At 46.0% G+C, this 26308-nt stretch overlaps 1 protein-coding gene across 1 annotated transcript in view; it reads right to left on the bottom strand.

Moving 5' to 3' along the window:
- The window catches only part of LOC142571273 (monocarboxylate transporter 13-like), a 682600-nt gene that overhangs the window by 314168 nt on the left and 342124 nt on the right, over nucleotides 1–26308 (bottom strand). Inside the window, exon 4 of the mRNA XM_075679507.1 lies at nucleotides 434–571. Within this exon, the coding sequence (XP_075535622.1) occupies nucleotides 434–571 (138 nt within the window). The remainder of the gene's footprint in view (nucleotides 1–433; nucleotides 572–26308) is intronic.

Genomic DNA, 26308 nt, shown 5'->3' with positions numbered 1-26308 from the left:
CTGATGATACTTCACTAAGGAGGCAAAATTGTTGCTGAGAATTCTAAATTGTTTGCGAAATGACTGAAAGCTTCTGATCTAAGTGGTTGTTACGGAGTTTGTAGGGAGACACTGAACGTAGCCTGTTGGTCGACCATTCGCTACGTGACTGATTCCGTCGGCGAAAACAATGAATATACTTCAAAGTTGAAACAGGGCAAGATGATTTAGGTCCAAGTTGCGTTGCAGTTCATTTGTGCATTCTATTATCTGCGTTGGAGAAGATATCCCCTTCCGTGATCCATGTTGTTTAAGAAAAAAAGTTTCCAAAAGCAATGCAATATTTGATGCAATAAAGGACCTGGAAGGTTTCAGAACATCCATGGTCGGGCACCATGGTCAGCTGCAGGGCATCGGGTGGTGAGCCTTCTCCAGTGGCCACGCTGGATGACACGTCGTAGACGGCCAGCGGGCGCACCAGGCGGCTGGGCCCCACATACAGTTCAGACGGCTCGTAAGTGTTGGTAAAGCTGTCGCTGTCCGTCGAACTGGGACCTCCAACGGGCCGCATGAGAGAACCTGCTACCACGCCCTGCGTAAAAATGCAGTTGGATTAAGTTTCTCGTTCAAAATTACTTCCGGTGTCGAAAATATGTATAGCAGGAAGCAATTATGTGCATTTCGTCTGGTTTTGTGAAAAACTCGAGACAAATGTCAGGGAAACTAGGATACGTTATTTAGTCACGTAACAGTGTATACTGCCAGCGGATATACGAGTAGACGATGTTTCTTTTAGCTGCACGAAGTAAACAAATTGCTTGTGGCAAATAGCACAATTCTCATCTTTGATTTAAACTACTCAACGAGATGGCCATTACTTTTACGAGAAATAAAAATGCCTAATAGGACAATTTGTTAATAAGAGAAAATAAATAGGTTGTGCAAAATGTATGTAGGAAGTGCGGCTATCGAGGGCGCGTGGCACGGGAGTTCATCTTGTTGCTGGAATACATGGTGACATATAACACGGGCTGCAATCGGATCTTCAGGTGAATTGTCCTTCCCAGCGCTTGTAGCGTAGTCTACCAAGCAACGAGGTCGTCGGACTTTACACTGGTGCCGAAACCCGTTACCGGCTGCCTTTGAGCGCGTCGGAACGCCTGCTAAACACGACAAAAGCTCGGCGACTCCATATCACTAAAATCATCAAATAACTTGAGCATCTTCCAGCCTGTAACGAGTTCGGTGTCGCAGGGCTTCGCAGCATTCTTCGGCGCCCCGAGAAAAACAACGATGAGCTCGCCAAGGCCAGCTAAGCACGGTAGGCAGAGATGACTGATGAGGACATGGGTACTGACATTGACTCTGTGCCGGAAGCGTTGGTCTTCTACGAGACCACATCCAGGAACTAACACTCCGGACTTCGTCGACGTTCAGACCCAATGGTGATGTACCAACTGATTTATCTTTTTTTGCGTTCAACAAGCCTGAGAAAAGCTTCCATCCTCTTTGGAGCAAGTCGTTCTAAGCTAGGCCTAACGATATTCGAGGGTTTCCTCATGAAATGGCTCCCATTTTCGGACCTCTTTCCATCCTTAGTACATTAGGACCCGCGACTCAACAACGTCTTTCGGTTCCATCACCTTCAGCTATTGTATACGACCTAACGGCAAAGGCTATTGCAGGCATACTTACCACAGATACTGATTACGAGAACGTCATTTCTATCTTGGAGGAGCGGTTCCGAGGCGTACAAATTATTGAACAAAAGCACACTTGTAAAACCGCCACGCTCTAAAGAACACCTAACATAGGAGGAGCTTGCCTCTTTTGAAATGTATTGGCTTTCCATTACACAAAAGCAGTGATTTGGACTTGAAGCATCAGTCCTCCAGGCAGGACCGAACCCCCACAAGGTATCTAAAATTCTGCATATGTACCCCATTGTTGCGGTGGAGGATAATTTGGTATGAATTAAAAGGAGATTTGGGAATGTCCCACATCAAGGGTGGCATCAAGCACCCAATCCTGTTTCCCGGTAATTACCATGCCACTGAACTCATCGCAACATGCTTGAACCGGAGGCTTCTCCACGGGCGAGCCGCTACAGCCATCGCAGAACTGCAAAGGGCTTCCAGGAAGGTGAAGCATTGCGTGAAAAGAGTAATCGGGCGTTGTACTTCGCGGGCATGCTTGATGACGAAGTCAGCGACGGCTTCGACAGCGGTGTTACCTGCCGACCGAGTGAATATGTAGAAACCAGTTGACATTCTCGGGGCGTATTTTACTAGACCAGTATAGCTGACCAGTACGCTGGTCCAGTGTACTATAGTTACTGTAGTTTAGATCTTAACTATTGCTTTACGGCACATATTTCCATCTACGAATTGCATCTCCTGATTATGCAGGGTATATTGATTTAGATCGAGATCTCAAGACTACGACCGTTTCAGGTTGATAATTTTAAAGTGTCCGACGAAATGAATTGGCCTTCTAGTTACTTTAGTGCTTCAGTGTATCAAACAGGGTTTTCGTAGAAAGGTAAGTGGAATAACAATGCCTTTGGACCGCCTGTTTGAATGCGCATATGTCGAAACCGATGTTATCCCCTGAATTCGTAGTAATACTTATCTTGAGAATTCGCCTCACATGCTCATTAGCTGCAATTCGTGGATTCAAGTAGGCACTGTAAGCTAATCAATCAGTGTATAATTAGCGTATATAGGTCAAATATTCAAAAACGCATTTTCATTTCTCATAGAAGTAATGCCCACTTCACTGAGTAATTTAGATCAAGGGCTAGAAGTGTCTTATTAGCTATATGTAATGTATAAAAATTTGCTGAAGCTCGAAAAAAAACCCACGACACCTTGGCACTTGTTATGAGTTCTCAATGCGATAGTATTAATGTCCAATTGAATGCTGCTGAGTGGTCCTTGTAGTGTTGCGCTACCAGTAATGTAATATACCGTAGAAGTAGGTGCTGCTCGAGCGAGCAAGCGGCAGTAGTTTTCGGTGCCAGCGCCGCATAGTACCAGAGACCGAGGCAGCAGCAGCTCCAATCCAGTGCGGGGAGAGAGAGACACGGACCGCGGCACGTTCGCGCAACGCGACAATGCATCGCCGACGACAACCCGTCTTGTCATCATATCTGCTTCGTCGAAGTGCCCTGGTGACGCAGCGTTGTGGCGACGCCCCCTCCCGTCACACAACACCATTTCGCCCGCTCTGCTTCGGGGAGGCGGGCTCGTGACGTGGCGTGGCTGCCAGTGGGAATTTAGGTGCCATTTCGCAGCTTCAGAGGCCGACTTTTTCGCTCAATGGGACATTTCATGCTTTCGCAAGTACATGTACGCGGGATTGCAAGATCCAAAAATAAGCATCACACCATTTGCTAATCCGGTTACAATTGTGCACTCGTCAAAGAAAGCGGAAACGGCATCAAGTCCCAAACAATGCCTATTTGTGTTCACATCTATGCCCACTAAACAAACTGATATTCTGCTAGCTCAACTAACCAACACCAAGTAACCCGGTCTCACGCCTTGGCAGGTGAACCGTCCCACATCTTATGGATGTTTGTAAAACTGTTGGTATTGCAGAAATCGCGACATTTATAAATAATGCTCGTAAACGTATGGACCAGTGCGAGCTACTGAGAACATGCACCCGCGTTGAAAACATCATATATGCGAGGCGTTGTTTTCGTAGTCAGAAATGGCGACACGCTGATGGTTTTTGCTGAATGACGTCAAATGACGTCAGGTAAGGAATTTTTCTCGATTGAGCGCGGCGTTTGGCTGTAGAAGTTAGAAGATAATGCTAGGCTGCATCAATGTGTTGGCACTATGCTATATACAAACATCCGGAATTTTTTTGTAAGTTAGCACATGAAACTGATGTGGCATCATTTATGTTAAGCATGTTGTTCTTAGTATGAAGCGTGTTCACCCGTGACCACCGTTCGCCGGCTAATAAATGCTAGACGTTATTGCTCAGCGCAAGGCGCGCATGCATGATTTGAAATTTACGCGAATGTTATCGTTGATTCTACCTGCTTTGTATCTCCTCGCCGAGCCATGTATAATCAGACTGCATAAGGGACCCTCATTGGGAAATCGGTTCTGGAAACCACGCGGGCACCAGTGATTGCCTTCGACGAGTGATGTACAAAAGCTGTGGGGCTTGTTCCTCTGATCAAATTTCGATGATCGCCGACTGTGCTCGCCGTTTCGTTGTACCGTAAGTGTAACTCGCTTTTTGGGCACAGGTTCCCCCAATAAAAATCATTTTTACAGGCAAGCTATCTATCGCTAGGATCTGGAAAAAAACGTTCCCCCCTCTGTGAAGTTAGTTCACAAAAACAAATCATCATATGGGGGCGTTCCTGGTGATAGTTCAGAAACGGTCAAAGCCTAATGGCACATACTCCTGTGGGCTCGGCGACCTGTAATGCCCTTGAACTGCCTTTGTCATACGTGGGTCCCAAAGCGGTCCCAGTCGCAAGCGTAAGAACAGATCTTTTTGAAAAATCGTTTTGTAGACCTTCTTCAACAAGAACTGTTACAAAAAATCGCCGCCAAAGTACTCTGTACAGATGGTTAACCAGCGAAGCCGAAATGTGCGGTCCCGGTGTTTATCACTGGGTTTATCCTGTCGGTTCATTAAACGACGGCTTAGTAGGCTGCCAGATTCTCGGTACGCAGTTGCTGCTTGCTCTCGGCTGCACGAGCCTGTTGTACCCGGAATGCAGCATCGGCACGGCGTAAATGAGCTCGTTCCCGGTTCTGCCCGCGACGTTGCTGATCAATAGCTGCCGGCTCCTCAGGAGTACGTATCACACGTGGCCTACTCATTTCGGAGCGGGAGAGAAACTGCTGCACACACGCTCGGTAGTGACGGAGAGCAACGACGTCACTACAGGCGTGGTCAATCGCGCACCTCTCTACCTCTTTTTTCTTTCGCACATGCGCACGGGATTACGCTGGAGGGGTTTTCGGTGTACAGGCGACACATCGAGGACGAATCGGCTTGCCATATGCAGTTTCGCTGTAAAACAACGCAAACGCGCTAGTGCCACTATTCGCGCGTCCGTCGTCGTCGTCTTCTACAGCTGGCTCCGTTGTTGCTCCTCATTCCAGCGCAGAATTTCACTTCTGTCGTTGTATTGTAAAAGAAGCGTAGCGGGGGTATGGGCGATTGCTTAAAGGGGTATGAGCCATTCATTGTCTTAGTGACAGACACATTCACTAACAGAGGTGATACGCGAATGTGTGTGCGTACCTGTATCACCACGCTGACCACAAATTAGAACAATAAATATGTTCGAACCTTTGTGCGATATTCTGGGACTACTCTTTCGTGCGCTAAAGAGTGTCGCTGCTCATCAACCTTCACAAAGTGGAATGGCTCATGAATTTTATTTTTTTTATTTATACAATGCTATAGACTAGAATGGGGGCTCAAACAGGAGGGGAAGGTTACACACACACGTACACACATACATTTTATTTATTTACTTAGCACATACTGCAGAACTTTCAGTCCAAGCAGAGGGGCAATAGAGTGCATACAAACAAAAGAGAACAAATTATCAACAAGCAAATACAAATTTATGCAATTTTTAGTCACACTGTGTCTGTAAACTGTCGTTCCAGTCTGATATTGTTCTGGAAACAAAAAGAAAATTGAAACGTGTCAGTACGAGCATAATAGCGTGTTAGTGAGTTCGGATGATGCCCTCTTGTGTGCAGGCGTTATGTGATGGTTTAATTTTAAGCCTGTTGTTGAGAAGAAGGGAGAGGAATTCAAGCCTTAGCAGCTTTCGGCGTGATTCGAGAGTGGGTATGAAATTTTCTGTCATAATTTTAGAGGGAGAGTCCATTCTTGCGAATTTATGAAAGATAGAACTATCTGCCTTTCTTTGTACATTTTTCAAGACGCACGATATTTGGCTTAGTGTAAGGATCCCATGATATGCATGCATACTCTAACTTCGGTCAAATAAATCTAAAATAATACAGTAATTTCGCATTAGGAGGGGCATTTTTCAGCTTATGCCTTAGGAAACAGAGTTTGCGGAAAGCACAAGAACAAATATAATTAATGTGCATGTTCCACGACAATGTGGAAGTCAAAGTAACACCTAACTATTTGTAATTGTTAGTCTCACGCAGAGCTGAATAAACAAGCGTATAAGAAGAAGTTAGCGATTTTTTTTACGAGTAAGACAAAGAAATACGGATTTATCAGCGTTAATAAACATACCCCATTCGTTACACCCCTTCAATATGTTGCTTAAATTCTTTCAAAAAATGAAGCGCCAACGGTAACGGCACAAAAAGAAGGTATAAAAGACAGGACAAGGCGCTCCTGTCTTTTTCTGGACAGTCTGATCATTCTTTTTATTTTTTATTTCATAATACCCCTAAAGGCCCCCAAAGGGGTATTACATAGGGGGTACCGATACATGAAAAAATGTGAGCTTTGCGCGTTACGGAAAAAACAACTGAAGTACACAAAAGTTATAAAAAATTTTTACAAAAGAAAACACAAAAGTTATACGAAAGTACGATCTTTAGCAAAATACACAAGTAAACAAGTTATATCACTGTACAAAATACAATCATCGGCAAACAGTCTAATTCGCACACCAGGAGCTATGGTTTTAACAACGTCATTTATATAAATTAAAAACAGCAAAGGCCCCAAGACAGTACTTTGGGGCACCCCTGACGTGACTGGGAGGTGGTGGAGTTATGTTCACCAATTGTAACGTACTGAGTGCGTTTCCTCAGGTAAGCAATAATGCAGTTTATAAAAATGTCAGGTATGCCAATAATTCTAAGTTTGAAGATTAAATTCATTACCGGACATTATCGGAGGCTTTTCCGAAATCTAAAAATATCACAACTATTTGGCCATTATTGTCTAGAGATAAAGCAAACGAATGAATCACTGATACCCATTTCGTTGCAGTCGAATAACCCTTTCTGAAGCCATGCTGAAACTCCGTGAGCACATTGTTTTCAGCCAAGAATTCTTTTATATATTTTCCCACGGTGCGCTCCAAGAGCTTGTAGCATTGTGATCTCAAAGAAATGGCACGGTAATTTTGTAATCTTAATCGATTTCCTTTTTTTAAATAATGGAATAACTCGGGCCACTCTCCATTCAGCGGGCAGTTGTGGGGACAGCACAGACGCAGTAAAAATTCGTACAAGAAAGCTGGCAATAATTTCAGGATAACGTTTTATAAAGATATTTGGGATTTAGTCAGGGCCACAAGAAGCTTTGTCTTTGAGGTCCACCAAAATGTTGACAATTCCAGCATAAGAAATAGAATCCACATGAAATACCTGTTTTACTGTAAGCATACTAATGAAATCATCTGACACTGCAAAGAAACTTTGAAAGTACTCATTAAAATGTTGTGCTTACATACATACATACATACATACATACATACATACATACATACATACATACATACATACACACATACACACATACATACATACACACATACATACATACATACATACGCTTTTGAACACGCTTTTGTCGTACTAATTATGGACAGCAATCTGTACCCTACCGCATTACTGATCTACTAAACATTCTAACTACAAGTGGATTAAACCCGGACACTACGTCTCCTCGTTCCTTTTTCACCTATTTCCTTTCGCCAAATCGCGCTCTGTGATTCCTGTACTTGTATTTGATTATTGTATGCATATCAGTATGCATGAGCCTATGTATTCCTACCTATGTAATATATATATATATATATATATATATATATATATATATATATATATATATATATTGAAGCGGTATGAGCCTTGGAATAGAAGATGAAGAAGCGCAGCAGTCTGGGTTTAGGAGAAGACAAGAAGGAAGTGAGAATAAAATGTAGACCAGATGGACGCCAGTTCCACAGCAATGCTTTACGTCTACTGTGTCCTTTAACTAGGAACGCTGCAATATTTTGGGGCAGCCGACAACTGACTCCAACATGTGGGTGACGTTTTTCCTCGAGGAGACCTCCGCAGAGAAGATAATCTTTTCGAGATACCAAGCTCAAGACGAACCCGCAGTGGAAATACCTCGCGAACTCAACTCGGCAGAAATCGTGAACCTGGTTTTAGAGAAGGCTTCCATAGACATTGCTGAACTACGTCGGAAGGATGCGGTGAAAGTGAACTTGCGTCTGGCGATCTTCGACGAATTACTTCTTCAACCGATGCGTCGAAAGGACTCTGGATCACGGTCTTCGACAGAAGAGGTGAGCCTCGTTTTGAAAGCTCTTCAGCTACAAGAAGAACAGATGGCGCAACAAAGCCAACTGGCGACGTTACTTATAAGCTCTCTAAACGCTGAAAAGCCGGCGACTAATCTTGTAAAACCCGATGCGTTCAACGGCATGTCTTCAAGCCCAGAAAGTTGGCCTGAATTCTATGAATATGCTGCTGGGAAGAACAAATGGCACTCTAATGAGGACAAGATTACCAACATGCGTAGTTATTTAAGAGGTGTTGCACGGAAGTGGTACGATCTGCACATTATTGAAGATGTTGGCAACGCTTGGAACCAGTGGAAGGAAAAATTCTTGACGACATTCCGAAGCAACCCAGTGAAAAGATGGGATGCCGCGCTTAATTTCAATTTCAAGCAGGGCTCCCCCGTCGAGTATTTCTTTGAAAAACGCCACCTTTTAAAGCTGGCCGAGCCTATGCTTCCTCCTTCTGCCATAGTAGCACTAATAATACACGGATTGCCCGCGGAAGTCCTGAAGCTGGTGCAAGCACGATCACCTTAAAACTATAGACGGGCTCCTGGAGTGCCTTCACGACATATCATCTACTTCAGAAGAAAATATAAGCGCTGGCTCAAGCAGTCGCTTTAGACGGACCAGCGCGGATTGGTCAAGCCATAATCCGAGAGAACCGAGCCGCCTTGTAGGCAGTACAGAGAACTTGGGTTGGCATACTCTCAGAGGTCGAGTGAATAACGTCCACAACGACCCTGTCCCCCTACTTTCAGACGCTCAAGAGTCTCCGACGACAAAAAAACTAATAAACAAGGGTGATCAGTCCGACGCGATGACCACAACTGAGACTGTTTATTTAACTTGCTCTAGCCTACTTCACATTTCTGTGAAAGTGGGAAATAGACATATGATGGTTTTGGTTGACAGCGGTGCTTCTGTGTCTATAATAAATGCCAAGCTGGTAGATTCAAGTCACCTGCATAGTGGAAGAGTACTACGGGTGCAAGGGTACGATGGAAAAGTGACAATGCATAATCAGTGGGCGTCAGTAAACATCGAGTTCCAAGGTCATGAAATAGAGAGTGAAGTACTGGTAATAACGGGGGTGACGTACGACTTTCTGCTATCCATACCAGATATAACGAAACTAAAAATCAACGTATAATGGGACGATGCAGCTTTAGTGGAAGGACTATCAAGGGAAGAGACACAGCAAGATAGAAAAGATAACCTGCGAATTGTCAAGTGCGTGGAGGATATTGCAACGACCTACCCTGAACTGGTATGCATAGGAAGCTATCCACAAGCGATGAAGTCGCACAAGGTGCCATTCGAACTAACTGACAAGACCGTCATCCGAAAATCACCTTATAACATGTCAAGAGAACGCAAGATATGGTTGAAGAAAGAATTGCAGGAGATGCTAGACGCCGATATAATCCGGCCTTCGGTGTCACCCTTCGCTTCTCCCATAACTATTGTGTCGAAGGAAGATGGAACTTTCAGACTGGGCACAGATTACAGGGTTCTCAATCGCCAGACAGAACTTATACCATTTCCCATGCCGAAGATAGACACGATTATAGATGAGACAGGTGGTTGCCGGAGTTTTTCATGCATTGACTTCCGCAAAGCTTTCTGGAAGATCGCGCTAACCGAAGAAACAAAAACGTACACTGCTTTTATCGCGCCCTTCGATCTGTATGAGTATAACCGGCTTCCTTTCGGCTGGAAAAACTCGCCAGCATTGTTCCAGAAGATTATGAACGAAGTCCTGAAGCGTTTCCTAGGTGTCTTTTGCAACGTGTACATAGACGATATTATCGTCTTCTCCAAAAGAGAGGCGGAACATCATGAACACCTTTCTCAGGTATTAAATGCCTTGAGCTTGGCACAACTCAAGGTTAATTTTAAGAAAAGTGCATTCTTTCAAAGAAAAGTTGTGTTTCTTGGAAGAGTATTTGATGGGACTACCAAAAGCATGAAACAAGAGTCCGTCGAGAGAATATCCCAACTGGTGAAACCATATGACGTCCACTCATTGCGTGTGTTCTTGGGATTAGCAGGACATTTCAGACCTTTCATAAAAGACTTTGCTATAAAAACAAGGTGCCTCACGCGCCTAACGCAGAAACAAGTTCCATTTGAGTGGGATGAGGAATGTGAGAGAGTCTACCATGATGTGGTGCACAGAATCTCTGCTGACGCTATTCTACGCATACCAGATTTCACTTTACCCTTTGAACTGAATACCGACGCCTCACATTATGGAACAGGTGCAGTCTTGTACCAGAAATGTCCAGAAGCATCCAGCCGAGAAAAGCGACATGTAGTAGGCTACTACAGCTACACCCTCAAGCCACCTGAAGTCGACTACACCACTACTGAAAAGGAAGCTCTTGCTGTCCTTAAAGCAATTCAGTACTTCCGTACGTAACTAGAAGGTGCGAAGTTTACTTTGTTCACGGAACACCAGGCACTCACTCATCTCTTGAATATGACCCAACCTAAGGGACGTATCGCCGGATGGGTGAACTACTTGCAGAAGTTTGATTTCACCATCTCCCACAGACCGGGACCCCTTTTGACTGATGCAGATGCATTGTCTAGACTGATGATACAGGCCAACAAAGAACAATCGGAAGAAATCAATGAAGCAAAATTGTGGGAAGGCACTGAACAAATAATTTTTGTGGCAGGTCGCTATGAAGTCCCGCCAACGCTGGTTCCCAGGGTGCTTTATTTGTACCAACATAGCCCAGAATCTGGAGGACACGACGGATTTTGGCGCACCTACAACACACTAGTCAAGAGATTTACGTGGCCTCACATGAATGAAGACGTCAATCAAAACGTTCGTTCATGCCACATTTGTCAAGTCAACGAAGTGAAATATAAGCAGCCTACTGACGCCATGATAATTCCTTGCCACTCGAACGTGTCTTTTGAAGTTATACACCTGGATTTTGCAGAGCTAAATGAGAAACGAGAAGGAGTTCGAAAAACGCAAGCTTTTCTTCTGGCCATAGATGAGTGCACCAGGATGGTCGCGGCACGGGCAGGAAAAGAAGATGCGAATAGTGTCATCGCCTTCCTCCAACGGGATATGTTTAGGACAACCAGGAAGATCGTGTGTGGCAACGGTCCAGCGTTCAAGAGTGAAAAACTAGCAAGATGGGCTCGAGACCACAATATATCAATCAAATTCTGTGCGCCATACCATCCCGCGGCGAATGGGCTTGCAGAGCGTGCTATACGAGATGTGAAACAATACATCAGGATGTACGACAGTTTCCCTGGTGGATGGAAATGCTCTTTAGAAGCAGCTGTAAGACATCACAATCGCTCCTACACCAGTGGCTTGGAATGCAACACGGAGTTCGCTTCTTCAGGAGAGACGCCTATTCTTCAGGGGGACCGTGAACTGGGGCTATTAGAAAATCTCAAGATCGTCGAGTAGAGGAAACAGAAATCGCAAGAGGAGAGGTACCGTAAACGAATGAAAAAAAAATTTGACAAGAGACATTGCTAAGATATCCTAGACATTCAAGTCACCGACCTCATTCTAGTTAGGAAAGGAGTAAGAGAATCCAGTCCCAAATTTTATAGTCCTTACTCTGTGACAAAGACAGCCACTCAGAAAGGTATATTGAAGACTGTGTGGCACATTGGCGAACGTGGCTCAGTTGAATGTGCTTCTATTGGAAACGTTTGCAAGTATTGCCATAGGAGGGGTTAGCAAAAGAAACCTGGAAGGGTGAAGCGTTATGAGCCTTGGAATAGAAGATGAAGAAGCGCAGGAGTCTGGGTTCATTATAAGAGAAGAAGGAAGTGAGAATAAAATGTAGACGAGATGGACGCCAGTTCCACAGCAATGCCTTACGTCTACTGTGTCCATTAACCAGGAACACTGCATATATATATATATATATATATATATATATATATATATATATATATATATATATATATATATATATATATACTGCCATCTTGCATAGCACCATATTGCAGGAGTGAGTACATACATACGTCAATCAATTGAGGAATACATTTGAGTGGCAAAAAGAAAACAATAGACAAAACACTATCAGAAAGAGGTAGTTGAACAATGAACATAATTAGGTAATAGGTTGGCAAATACATCACTTGATAACTCGCGCAAGGACCCCTCAAGGCCATTCCAAATCGCAATTGTATGCGGAAAAAAGCAAAACCTAAAACAATCAATCGTCGCATTCAAAGGAACAATGTTAAGACGATGACTTCTGGTGCGCCGAGAAGAAGGGTTAGTGAAAACAAAAGTTGCATTGACAAAAGTTTTCCCATGAGCAATTTTATGTCGCAGAACAAGACGGTCACAAGTACGTCAATGGGCCAGAGGCTTTAGTAGCAGCTTTATAGCATGTGATGTCGGTGAGAAACCGCGGTCATAACGATTATATATAAAACTTATGGCCTTTTTCTGAATAGACTCAAGCATGCCTATGTCTTTGGAATGATGTGGTGACCACACTACCGACGCGTATTCAAGTAGAGACCTTATTAGAGATCTGTATGCCGTTAATTTACATTATTTAGTTGCATCTCGAAAGCTTCCTTTAAGAAAACCCAGTTTTCTCAACGCCTTGTTTGTTATACAGTTATTGTGAGCATGCCATTTCAGATCAGGAGAGAAAGTAACACCAAGGTATGTGAACGTGTGGATGCTTGCGAGCTTCTGCGCTTCATTTAAATATGTAAATTGTAATGGTTGTTTTTTTATTCGAAAAAGTCATTGATACGGCTTTCTTAAAATTAAGTGACATTTGCCATATTGTGCTCCATTCGCAAAAAAGGGCGAAGACTTCCTTCAGCGCTAACTGATCATGATTACTACTTATAGTAGAATAAAGGACGCAGTCATGAGCGCATAGTCTTATTTTGACAGAAGTGCCCATAGTTACTTCAACGACATCATTTACATAGACAACAAACAGCAAAGGACCCAAGACAGACCCCTGTGGTACACCGGATGTAACATTGACACGAGATGAGTGAACATGGTCAAGTGCAACAAACTGGGTTCTTGTACTTCGGTAGTCCTGTATCAAACCTAGTAGTTTATGATCATGGATCATTACCTTGAGTTTAAAGAGAAGCTTTTTATGACACACTGTGTCAAAAGCTGTACTGTAATCAATAAAAATGGCATCAAGCTGTCCTCTAAGGCTAAGTGTGGATGCAATATCATGGGAGAATTCTAGAAGTTCTTTTACCGTCGTGAATCCGGAACGGAAGCAATGTTGAGCATGCGAAAGAACATTATGTTCAGATAAGTACTCAATGATATATTTATGAATAATGTGTTCCAATAGTTTGCAAGATGTTGATATTAAATAAATACGTCTGTAGTTACACATTTCCTGCTTATTAGCGTCTTTGTGAATGGGAACAACCTTAGCACATTTCCAGAGTATTGGAACAGTGGATGATTGTACAGATTTCGAAAAAATTAGGGGTAAGTACCGAGAGCTCCATTCAGAGTATCGCCGTAAAAACATATCTGGTATATTATCTGGCCCAGTACTTTTCATAGTATCGATCTTGAGTATAAGATTATGTACACCAGCTGAAGTGATTACCATACTAGGAAAAGGTGATGACGAAAGAGCAGTTCAAAACGGGGGGGGTGCGACCATCATCACAGGTGAACACTGATTTAAAGTAATTATTAAAGGCTTCAGTAATGCTAAGATTATCTGAGCATGGTTGATTGGCAATAATGAATGAAGAAGAGCTCTGAGTTGGTGGACTGATGGTTCGCCAGAACATTGATGGTTTGTTTTTGATGAAGTATGACAAAGTGCTATTAAAATAGAAACTTTTCGCGTTTGACATAGCAGATTTTCAGTTGTTTTTAAGTGTGGACAATACTGAAGCGTTCATTGGACTGTTTGGATAGGGTTGTTTGCGCAGACGCCTGATGCGACGAATTAGGTGTATAATTTCGCGTGTGTACCAAGGGTGCTTGGAATTGCGTTGTATACACTTGTTTGGAATGTAATCAGTTATACATTGATTGAGAATTCAGCAAAAACGATTCTCTAACACGTTAACAGAGGAATGGTTCACGCAACTCGAAAACTCATCAAAAGAGCATGCGAGTAACTCAGTTATGGAGTTGTCATCAGCACGTTCAAAGTTCAATACTGTCTGATGTGAAGGAAGCTTAGGCATAGTTGCTAAATTCAAATAAACAGTGATCCCCTTATTGTCCGACAGGCCTTCAACAATATTACAATCGTAACCATTTTATCTAAGTTGCTCATTTACGAAAACAAGATGTAAAATTGAGCTTTCGCGGGTTGCGGAATTCACAATTTGCGTCAGATCGAAAGAAATAGTCATGTTAATCAAGTAATCACAAATGGCTTTGTGACAGCCACTAGCAGATAGCATCGGCCAATATATTCCAGGGGTGTTTAAATCACCAGCAAGTAACATTTTACAACAGTTAAGGTTATGTTTGGTTATATAATCTGTAAGATCGGAAAAGACACCAAGATCCGTGTCAGGGGGTCGATAAACAGCCCCTACAGCCAAAGTGAATCCACAAAGCCTCATTTTGCACCATACAGATTCGCAGTTAGGAACGTCAGCCAACACTGTGAACTCAATGTCTTAGTTTACAAAGAGTGCCACACCGCCACCGCGTCGGCCACTTCTATATTTCCTGAGGACGCTGTAACCTGGTGGTAAAATTTAAGAATCTAAGATGTGTTCACCAAGCCACATTTCAGTCACGCAAATAACAGAGGGATGATCAAATGCAACGAAGTAATGAAAGTCTTGAATTTTGTGAAGAAGACTGCGGACATTAACGTTTACTAGCGAGAAATTAGTACCGGAATGCAGTCAAGTTTCATGTGCTCCAGAGGTTTGCTTTTCGGTTTTAATCATTAAATCACCTGATTCATTCAGCACATAGCGTACATTGTCTATCGTCAAGGAATCATATTGCAGACGAACCGTAGATGCGTTTTTCCTTTGATTTACAGAGTCTCCAAAGGGCTTTGCGCACCTTTGGAACCCGTTGAGAGAAGTCATCATTTATATATATTTCTGTACCTTTAAGCTTTCGGGCATTCTTTATATTGCAAGCTTTGACCTGTAGTCCAAAATTTTGAGGATAGCAGGACGTGGTTTATCACGTCTACGCACCCGAAGCCTGTGTCAACGTTCAATGTCTGCACGCTGAAAACCAGCTTTATCAGATATTAAGCTTGTGAACGCATCAAGTAGTTGCACGGTGGGCTCAGAATGGGGTTCAGGTAATCCATAGAAAACAAGGTTATTTCTGCGGGACCTGTTTTCAAGGTCGTCAGACCGACTTTCCAGCTTCAACACCGCGTTTGTAAGATGAGCGACTGTTTTTTTCAAGTTCCTGAACGTGCGGAATCACTTCCGTGACTGGTAGATCTGGCGTCTCAAGCCTATTTCGCCTTTCTTCAATGGAAGCAAACTTGGCTCTCCAAGAAGCTATTTCGGAACGAGTTATTTCCTGCCCTGCGAGCAATTGCAACAGCGTTTCTTGTAACTTATCGGGACCAGCATTGGTCTCGACGTCACCAGATATATATATATATATATATATATATATATATATATATATATATATATTGACACGTGTACTTATCTTTATCGGGCGAACACGTTTCGCCGCTTAACAACTGTAATCGCACAGCGACGGACGCGCCTGCATGTATCCGAAGTTTCTGGAAAGTTGTCGATGCTTCTACTCGGATGTCTGTTGTCGCCGAACCTTGTGTTATCTAATTTCATCGCGTGACACGAATGGTGTAGAACTTTGTGGAAGGCACGCGGGTCCGAACGATTAGTTTGGAACATTCTACGAGTGCTGTATAAAAGCCGACGCGCTTGACCCGCTGATCAGATTTCCGACGATCGCCGACTCTGTTCGCCGCTTTCGTTGTGCTATAAGTGTAGCCTGTTTTGTGGGCACAGGTTCGCCCAATAAAATCTAGTTTTGCCTTTCACAGTATTGCTACTGTGTTCTTAAAGTCACCACCACGTGACATCTGGTGGAGGTGCTGGGTACCAATCCCAGTACCTCTCGCAGCCAAGCGAGAGCTCTGCCATCTGAGCTACACCCCCCGAGAATTGGTCGACGTTGTGCTCGCGAGTGTTTCGACGGGCCTTCAAGGCGCGGGCTCCTTTCCCAAGCTCATTTCACCCCTGGGGAAGCCAAGTGCCAGGCCGGGGGACGCTTGTTCCCATTGACCCACCGCCGCAAGATGATGAGGATGACGACGCCTTCCTTGGCATAATAAGCGCGGAAGACTTCGCCGAACAACAACGAGGGGACCCGGAGCTAAAAGCCCTAGTCGAGTATTTGGAAGGGCACACCGACGTTGTCCCTAGGGCATTTAAGCGTGGATTATCTTCGTTCACGCTTCAAAACAACCTACTCGTGAAGAAGAACTTCTCACCAGTCCGCGCCAGCTACCTTCTTGTTGTACCGTCAGCGCTGCGTCCAGAGATACTGCACGCCCTACACGACGATCCAACCGCTGGGCACCTCGGATTCTCCCGGACGCTGTCGAGAATACAGGAAAGGTATTACTGGCCGCGTCTGACCGCCGACGTCGCCCGTTACGTCAAGACATGCCGAGATTGTCAACAACGCAAGTCACCACCAACAAGGCCAGCAGGATTACTACAGCCGATCGAACCTCCTCGCCGACCATTCCAGCAGATTGGGATGGATTTGTTGGGGCCGTTTCCGATGTCAACATCCGGGAATAAGTGGATCGTCGTGGCGACGGATTATCTCACCCGCTTTGCTGAAACTGAAGCTTTACCAAAAGGCAGCGCAGCCGAAGTGGCGAAATTTTTCGTCGAAAACATCCTGCTGCGACATGGTGCCCCAGAAGTCCTCATCACCGACAGAGGAACGGCTTTTACAGCAGAGCTCACCCAAGCCGTTCTGCAGTACAGCCAGACAAGCCACAGGAGGACAACTGCCTACCATCCGCAGACGAATGGTCTCACGGAGCGCCTGAACAAGACCCTCGCCGACATGCTAGCAATGTACGTCGACGTCGAACACAAGACGTGGGACGCGGTCCTGCCGTACGTAACCTTTGCGTACAACACGGCGGTGCAAGAAACAACACAGATCACGCCGTTCAAGCTGGTCTACGGCAGGAACCCGACGACGACGCTTGACGCCATGCTGCCGCACGTAACTGACGAAGAGAATGTTGACGTCGCTAGCTATCTCCAGCGCGCCGAAGAAGCCCGACAGCTCGCCCGCCTGCGAATCAAGAGCCAGCAGAGGACCGACAGCCGACACTACAACCTCCGACGACGCTTCGTCGAGTACCAGCCTGGCGACCGTGTTTGGGTCTGGACCCCGATACGCCGACGAGGACTCAGTGAGAAACTACTCCGATGCTATTTCGGACCCTACAAGGTCATCCGATGTATTGGCGCTCTGGACTATGAGGTCGTGCCAGACGGCATTTCGCATTCACAGCGGCGCCGCGCACGATCTGAAGTGGTCCACGTGGTGCTCCTTAAACCCTTTTACGGACGCTGACGAACTTCGTCATTTTTGTTCTTTTCTTTGCTACGAGTGCTTTTGTTTATTAACTTAGTTTCTTTGCAGCATCGGGTCGATGCTTTTTAAGAGGGGGGTATTGACACGTGTACTTATCTTTATCGGGCGACCACGTTTCGCCGCTTAACAACTGTAATCGCACAGCGACGGACGCGCCTGCATGTATCCAATGTTTCTGGAAAGTTATCGATGCTTCTACTCGGCTGTCTGTTGTCGCCGAACCTTGTGTTATCTGATTTCATGGCGTGACACGAATGGTGTAGAACTTTGTGGAAGGCACGCGGGTCCGAACGATTAGTTTGGAACATTCTACCACTGCTGTATAAAAGCCGACGCGCTTGACCCGCTGATCAGATTTCTGACGATCGCCGACTGTGTTCGCCGCTTTCGTTGTGCTATAAGTGTAGCCTGTTTTGTGGGCACAGGTTCGCCCAATAAAATCTAGTTTTGCCTTTCACAGTATTGCTACTGTGTTCTTAACGTCACCACCACGTGACAATATATATATATATATATATATATATATATATATTATAATACCGAGACCGATCAAGTTGTCCAGCGCTGTTTATTCCAAAAGAAGGCAACGCCCCAGCTAACGTGCGAAGAAGAAAAAGAATAGGGAAGATGATGGTGGCTATGTACAAATGAAAACGACGAAGTACGTTAATAGTGCTTACACCAACTTGCCCGCGGCATGGAAGCGGCCAGCCTCGCCGCAGATTAGAGATTATCTAAACGGGGAGGGAACATTTCGGCATTCCGGCAGCGCCGGTCAGTGATGGAGTGTACTGGGCGGATGAGATAGTTCACTGCAGATGTTTGCTGCACAACGGTGTATGGGCCAATGTAGCGTGGAAGGAACTTCTCACAGAGGCCTGGAGTGCGAACTGGAGTCCGAAGCAGGACTTGGTCTCCAGGGTGAAAACGTAGGTCACGGCGTTTGTTGTCGCAGTGATGCTTGCGCTCAGGTTGGAGAGCTGCTGTGCTTTGCTGGGCGATTCGACGGCAATGTGCAACTCGGGCAGCAAAATCTTCTGGAAGCGACGCGTTTGGCGAAGAAGGTGCGAAAAACAGTTCTCTATCGAATATGGTGGAAGAAGATCGGCCATATACAAGGATCAAAGGGCTGTAGCCGGTAGTCCGTTGAATAGCAGTATTATATGGGAATGTCACAAAAGGAAGAATTTTATCCCAGTCAGTGTGCTGAGGACGGATGTACATGGAAATCATGTTAGACAGCGCACGGTGGAAGCGCTCAGTAAGGCCATTGGTTTGCCGATGATAGGTAGAAGTAGATTTGTGGACGGTATTAGTGGCCCGAAGAACTTCCTCGAGAACTTAAGAAATGAACGCCTTGCCACGGTCACTGAGAAGAACGCGAGGAGCCCCGTGGCGCAAGACGATGGAGCGCAAGAAAAAGTCGGCGACTTCAGAAGCGGTACCGGATCGCCGAGGGGCAGTCTCGACATATCTTGTTAAATGGTCGACCAAAGTGACAATCCAACGGTGACCGGAGGGTGTCAACGGCAAGGAACCATATAAATCAATACCAACAAATTCAAAAGGTGCGTCCGGGCAAGGGAGAGGTTGTAGTAAACCGGCAGGAGGGGTCGTCGAGCGTTTGCGGTGCTGACATGACGCACAAGAGGCAATGTATTTGGCCACCGTTGTGGATAGGCCAGGCCAGAAGCAGCGGGTTTTTATGCGGTCGTAAGTCTTGTGGAAGCCCAAGTGGCCAGCCGATACGTCGTCGTGAAGTGCCTTTAATACCCGCAGGCGAAGGCAGCGAGGTAGAACTGGGACCCATCGGTGACCTGTTGGGTGGTAAACGTAGCGGTGAAGCACGCCGCCTTGAAGGCGGAATTGTCGAAGTTGGCGTCGCAAGCGGCTGTTGGGTGGTTCGGCGAACCCACTAAGGCGATCCATGAGAGCTCGACAGTAGGAGTCGGCCCGCTGTAGCGAGGCGAAATCAGAGAGTGATGAAGGCGTAACTTGGTCCAGGAGCGTTGTCGAGAGCTGGTGTGAGGCAGGCGTAGCATCGGAGCGACTTGGTGGGGAAGACGACGGCGCGTTACCGGGAAAGAGTGAGTGGGCAGCGAGACAATGCGTCTGCATCATGATGACCTTTTTCAGACTTGCACGTTATAGTAAAGGCATATTCCTGCAAGCGGAGTATCCAGCGTCCTAAGCGTCCTGATATGTTTTTCATTGATGACAGCCAACACAGAGCATGATGGTCGGTGACGATGGTAAAGTGGCAGCCGTAAAGGTATGGACGAAATTTCTGAATCCACCAAACGATAGGCAGACACTCTTGCTCTGTAATGGTGTAGTTCCGCTCAGCTGGAGAAAGTGTTCGGTTCGCTAATGCTATGACTTGCTCTTTAGCGGCTGCATTACGTTGCAGAAGTACTGCGCCAATACCTTGTGCGCTTGCGTCAGTATGGAGTATTGTGGGGGCTCGATTATCGAAGTGGCGAAGCACTGGTCCGGAAGTAGGATGCCGCTCAAGATCTTGAAAAGCCGACTCGCAGTCGCTAGTCCATGTGAAAGAGGCACCGGTAACCAGTAGCTTGTGTAGAGGAGCTGCTATTGTTGCGAAGTTGCGTATAAATCGACGAAAATACGACGCCAAGCCGAGGAAAATACGGAGATCTTTCTGTTGCTGGGGACGAGCAAACTGGAGAACGGCACTAATCTTTTCGGGGTCTGGCTCGATGCCATCTTTTGAGACGACATGACCCAATACTTTTATAGACTTGCTTGCAAATTTGCATTTTTTTGTATTGATCTGGAGACCAGCATCTGCAAGGCACTTGAGAACGTCTAATCGATGAAGATGTTGGTTGAAGTCAGACGAAAAGAAGACAATATTGTCCAGATAACAGAGGGAGGTCTTCCATTTTAGACCACGAAGTAAGTTGTCTATCATGCGTTCAAATGTGGCAGGAGCGTTACAAAGGCCAAAAGGCATCACGTTAAATTCATAAAATCCGTCTGGTGTAGCGAACGCGGTCTTTTCTTTGTCAGTCTCGTTCATCGCAATTTGCCAATATCCTGATCGAAGATCAAGGCTGGAGAAATACTCCGCCCCTTGTAGTGTGTCCAAAGCGTCGTCAATTCGAGGTATTGGATACACGTCCTTGCGTGTGATCTTAATGAGCGCTCGATAATCGACGCAAAAGCGAACGGAGCCATCTTTTTTCTTTACCAGGACCACGGAGAAGCCCATGGGCTAGATGAAGGTTGTATTGTCTTCCGCGCAAGCATGTCAGCAACCTGTTGTTCAATGACCTTCCGTTCGGACGGTGATACACGATAGGGGCGTCGTCGTATTATTGCGGAACCATCAGTTTCGATGCGGTTAATAGCCGCAGGAGTTCGGCTCAACACAGGGGAACAGCTATCGAAACAGGCTTTGTGCTTTGCCAAGACCACCATTAAGGCTTCGGACTGCGCGGTTGTGACGTCAGAGCCAAGAACGGCTGGAGGAGGGAAAGAATTATCCAATCCTGAGGTTGGTGCTGGCGATGAAGAAGGGCAAAGCGTGACTATAGAGATAGGTTGAGTGTCCGCGAGGGTTGCCACAGTCATCCCTTTCGGCAGCATCACAGGATTTGGGGTCGTGTTGCAAGCAGACAGAAGGGCGTGGCCACGTGAAAACCGGACGAGACAGGTGGCAATGAGAATTCCGCGAGAAGTACAGCGGGAAGAAGGGGTGACTAGGCGTCTCCGTCGGCGATCTGACTGGATGTTACGGCTACACCGTCTTCGTGACCAGGACGCAGGACGTAGTCTGCAGCGATGGCCAAGTTCGCACATGAAAGTGAAGAGTCCGTAACAGGTGCAAGCGCTGTATCCGTGATATGAACAACTTCCTCTCTACATGAAATGACGGCTGAAGCAGAATGTAGGAAGTCCCAACCCAGTATAAGTTCATGGATACACGTTGGAAGGATGATAAACTCAATGTGGTGGCGTATGCCGTCGATGAGAACACGAGCAGTACACTGTCCGTCGGGGTAAATGAATGCATTATTAGCACCACGCAAAATAGGTCCAAGATAAGGCTTTCCGGAGCCGGGAACACAGATCACTACGAAGAACAGAAACGGCGGCACCGGTATCGATGAGAGCGGACGCGGGAACACCTTCGACAGCTACAGAAAGCATGTTGGCAGGGCGAACAGGAGGAATTTGTGAAGACAGATCAGGAGCACTTTCCCCTCCAAAAACTGCAACAGTTAGTTTTTCGAGTGCTGGTCGACAGGATGGGAAGTGGGGCGAAGTGGTGATGTAGAGCGCCGGTAAGTCGACGGAGAACGACGTCTGGCCGAACGGGAACTATGAGGCAGATTGGGAGCAGCTGGAGGAGACGGAAAATGCCGTTGAGGGAACGAGTACGATCCGGGATAGTAGGCGTCTAATCGACGAGTGCGGTCTCTCTCGTGCTCAGCATAGCCTCGTCTTTCATCCTGCTGGCGACAGCGGCAGAAGCGAGATATATGGCCGCGTATACCACAGTAAAAACAAAGCGGACGAGGTGGACGCCACTGAGGGTACGATGGTGCAGCAAGTGCTCTGGTTCCCATCAAATCCAAATGGTCATAGGAAAAGTCAGTAGGCACGGAGGTCACGGTAGGGGTGCGTAGCGAAGCAACATCCGCGTAAGTAGGTGCAGGGCGCGCTACCGGGGCAAGATGCGTCGTGGGTGTAGTCATCGCTGTCAACTCTTGCTTTACGACCTCGCGCAAGTCGAAGGTGGGGGTTGGGGCGCAGGCTGCACGTGGACGCCTTAGGTCTTGTAGTTGAAGCTCTTCGCGGATGATGGTGCGGATAAGAGCACGTAGATCTGGAGAATGAGGAACCTGAGGATCGCTGCTGTCATGTGGAAGACGAATAGACTGCAGCTCGTCTAGGCGTTGACACGTTGATGTGATGTCTTCGACAGAAGCTGGATTTTGCACGAGTAAGGCGTTGAACGCGACAGACCCAATGCCTTTTAAAGGGACACTAAAGGTTACCAGAAAGTCAAGTTAAAGTGTTAGAGCAATGCTCTAGAACGTCTGAGGCGTCAATATAATCGCGAACAGAACTTTAGTTACCGAGAAATTGAGGCAAATGCATGACACGATTTGAGACCCTCCAGCGACATTCCGGTACTAGCCCGATGACGAAAGCACTCCTCATAATTTGAGTTACCAATACTCAACTACTCGTATTAAAAATATAATTTCATTCGATTATAAGACGGAAGAAAATGCTACTTGACTACGTCTATTTGATTCTAAGAAAAAATAACATTTTGACGTTACCCTTCAATAGTATGGGTGGTCGAAAGGTTTCGTTTTCGCTCGACTCTGCGCCGCGCACGCTTTGGAGTTTCAGTAGTTTCCTTATCGCGTCGTGCTGTGCGGGTTCTGCTGGCTCGCGAAACTTTCATTTGGAACAAGCAGCGAGAATGCCACGTCCATGTGATGTCGTGGGAAGCCCTCGTTGCTTTCCCGCTTCGGAGAGCCGGTGTCGAGGCCGCCGTTGTAGTACGCAACGACGCCGGCAGCGCGAGCCCTCAGCAGCAGGTCGCGCTCGTCAGTGCTCAAATCACTGAAGTTGAGCCCAGCATCGCGAGCCAATCTGTCTTTGTCAGGGTCCATTGCGACGAGCGTCGAAGTTTGCGTCATAGAATGAAGTACCAGTTTATAGTCGGGCGTTTTTGCTTCCGCTAGCCACCATACTCCCGGTTTCGCTCTGCTGTCGGCTCTGGCTTGGCTCTGTTTCTGGCCGCGCGCTGTCGTTTTGCGCAGAAAAGCCGTAGCGCCGTCTGCGGACGCCGTTTTACTCCCCGACGGCGCAACGTCACTATGAGACCATGATGTCAGTACAGGCGGGCGATTTGAACTGCGCTAGAGGTACGCGGACGCTTCAGAACGCAGTTTCTCTTAAAATAAGTCTCTCCTTGGCACGAAACAAGCGTTTCGAGGTTTCTGGGATGGTATTTCAACAGTCCAAGTTGACTTAATAGTAACCTTTAGTGTCCCTTTAAGATATGGCGAACGCGTTCGGCTTCCGTCATGCTAGGATTCGCACGGCGGCACAGAGCCAAGACATCCTCTATGTATGATGTGTAAGACTCTTGTGGAAGGTGGCGGCGCGTTCCCAGCTTCTGTTTGGCGACTTCTGCACGGCCAGACGAGGAAGCGAAGATTTGCCGCAGCTTGGAGGTAAACGTGGGCCAACCCGCGATGTCGGATTCGTGGTTGACATACCACGTCTTTACAACACCGGTCAAGTAGAAGGCGACGTGCCTCAATTTTTGGGTGTCGTTCCACTTATTGCACGAACTCACGCGGTCGTAGTGGTCGATCCAGTTGTCGACGTCATTTACCGCGGAGTCCCGCAAAGACAGGGGGATCGCCCTGAGCGCTCGTTACAGTCGAAGAGGGCGCCGCAGGCGGGGTCGTCTGTGGTAGGGTTAGAGGTGCCGGAAGGGCCGGGGTTGGAAGTGTCCATTGTTGTAGGGCTGTCTGGGCGCAGGCGGCGACCGGAACGGAGCTCCAGGGATCCAGGGAGGACGGGAACGCGAGAGGATGTCGGGGTCGTGACGTACCTCCACCACTTTATAATACCGAGACCGATCAAGTTGTCCAACGCTGTTTATTCCAAAAGAAGGCAACGCCCCGGCTCACGCGCGAAGAAGAAGAATAGGGAAGATGACGATGGCTATTTACAAATGAAAACGACGAAATACGTTAATAGTGCTTACAATATATATATATATATATATATATATATATATATATAATGTGTCTGTGTATAGGTATGTGGGTTCCTGCCTTCTCGTTTACAACATAACGAGGGTCTCGAATCCGGCTACATTGTTGCCTTCAGGTAGCATGTGTTGGTTTATTGATCAGTCGCCTTCACCCAAAAAAGATTACGTTCTCGTGACGCCTGCGGCAGAAAGGACGTTCCATGTCCGCCGTCAAGGTATGTGAGTGGTGGCGCTGGCTAACACTCACAGGGCTCTACTAGGAAACGTAAATACCCAAGAAAGTTAATGGGGAAACGGCGGCGTGATAGCTCAATTGGTAGAGCATCGCACGTGAAATGCGAACGTTGCGGGCTCGGTCCCCACCTGCGGCGAGTTGTTTTTCCATCCACTTTTGCTTCCATTAATTTATCGTTTCTTTATTTTATCTGTTAAGCACAAGTAATTTCCTCTATGTTGTCCTTGGTGTCGGTGTTTGTTGGCTTCTCGTGATATGACTAATAAAATATCGCGCCGCTCGGTTAATCCCCTTCCTTCTCGTTTATATATATATATATATATATATGTGTGTGTGTGTGTGTGTGTGTGTGTGTGTGTGTGTGTGTGTGTGTGTGCGTTGTGTGTGTGGATGCATGTCTGTGTTAATATATGCACATACGCGTATGTCGTCTATTTATATCGTCTTCATTTTCTTGTGCTACACAAAAAATCAATTTACTGCCAGTCCGTTTACGATACCATTTCTTTTTTTCTTCAACTGTTCTGTAAAGTGCCTATGCTAATGTTGCGTACCTATGTTAGTGCTATACACTGTCGAATTGTACAATAGGGGGCCTGGCTTAGTCAAGCTGCAGTAATGCAGCTCTTACCCGCCAGCCCTCTTTCTTTCTTTGTTAAGAGACGAAATAAAATTTTGACTTGATTTGAAAAAAAACGAATACAAAAGCAATGCAACACCTGAAATGATCAGAAAAAATGAAAGAAACGACTAAGTAAGATTTATGAAAATAAATTCAAACATTAAAACTTGACATTCATTAGAACAGTGTCAACGGAGCTCAAGGTGGCAGGTATAAATGCGATAATATACTAGCATTTGCAACAATTCTCGCAAGAAAAAAACCAACAAGGAGCCAGGTACGTTGATAAACGAGTGAACATTGCAGAATACTGAACATAGTAAATAAGGAAGATGTAGCATAAATCAAACAAAATTCACATGTAAAAACACATAAGAAGTAAGGGAAAGCAAGGTAGCAACAAAGTTTGCCAAAATACCAATAATTTGCGGAAAATTAAAGTCGCCGAAAAGCAGGATTTCTGCGTTAGGTTGTTTTTCACTAAGTTTGCTCAAGATTTTATTAAGTTTATGCGAAAAATCAGGAGTGTTATGTGGTGGTCTGTAACAAACGCCCAAGAGAACGCTGTGTGGTGAAGCACGGTAGATTAGCCATCTTATTTCCAAGTGAGTCTCAATGGTTGCAAGCGTGCACGATAAATGGTGATGCGCGGCGATTAGCACACCACCACCTCGTGAGGTTTCGCGGTCTTTCCAGTAAAGGCAGAAATTCGGCAAGTCAGCAAGAACCTCAGTATCGGTAATATCGTCAGTCAGCCAGGTTTCAGTTATTATGAGCAAATTACTGTTAGACGACAACAC

This window comes from Dermacentor variabilis, chromosome 2, assembly GCF_050947875.1.
Source record: "Dermacentor variabilis isolate Ectoservices chromosome 2, ASM5094787v1, whole genome shotgun sequence".
In the NCBI taxonomy this organism is placed as follows: Eukaryota; Metazoa; Arthropoda; class Arachnida; order Ixodida; family Ixodidae; genus Dermacentor; species Dermacentor variabilis.
This window is presented reverse-complemented; position numbering and strand designations above follow the sequence as displayed.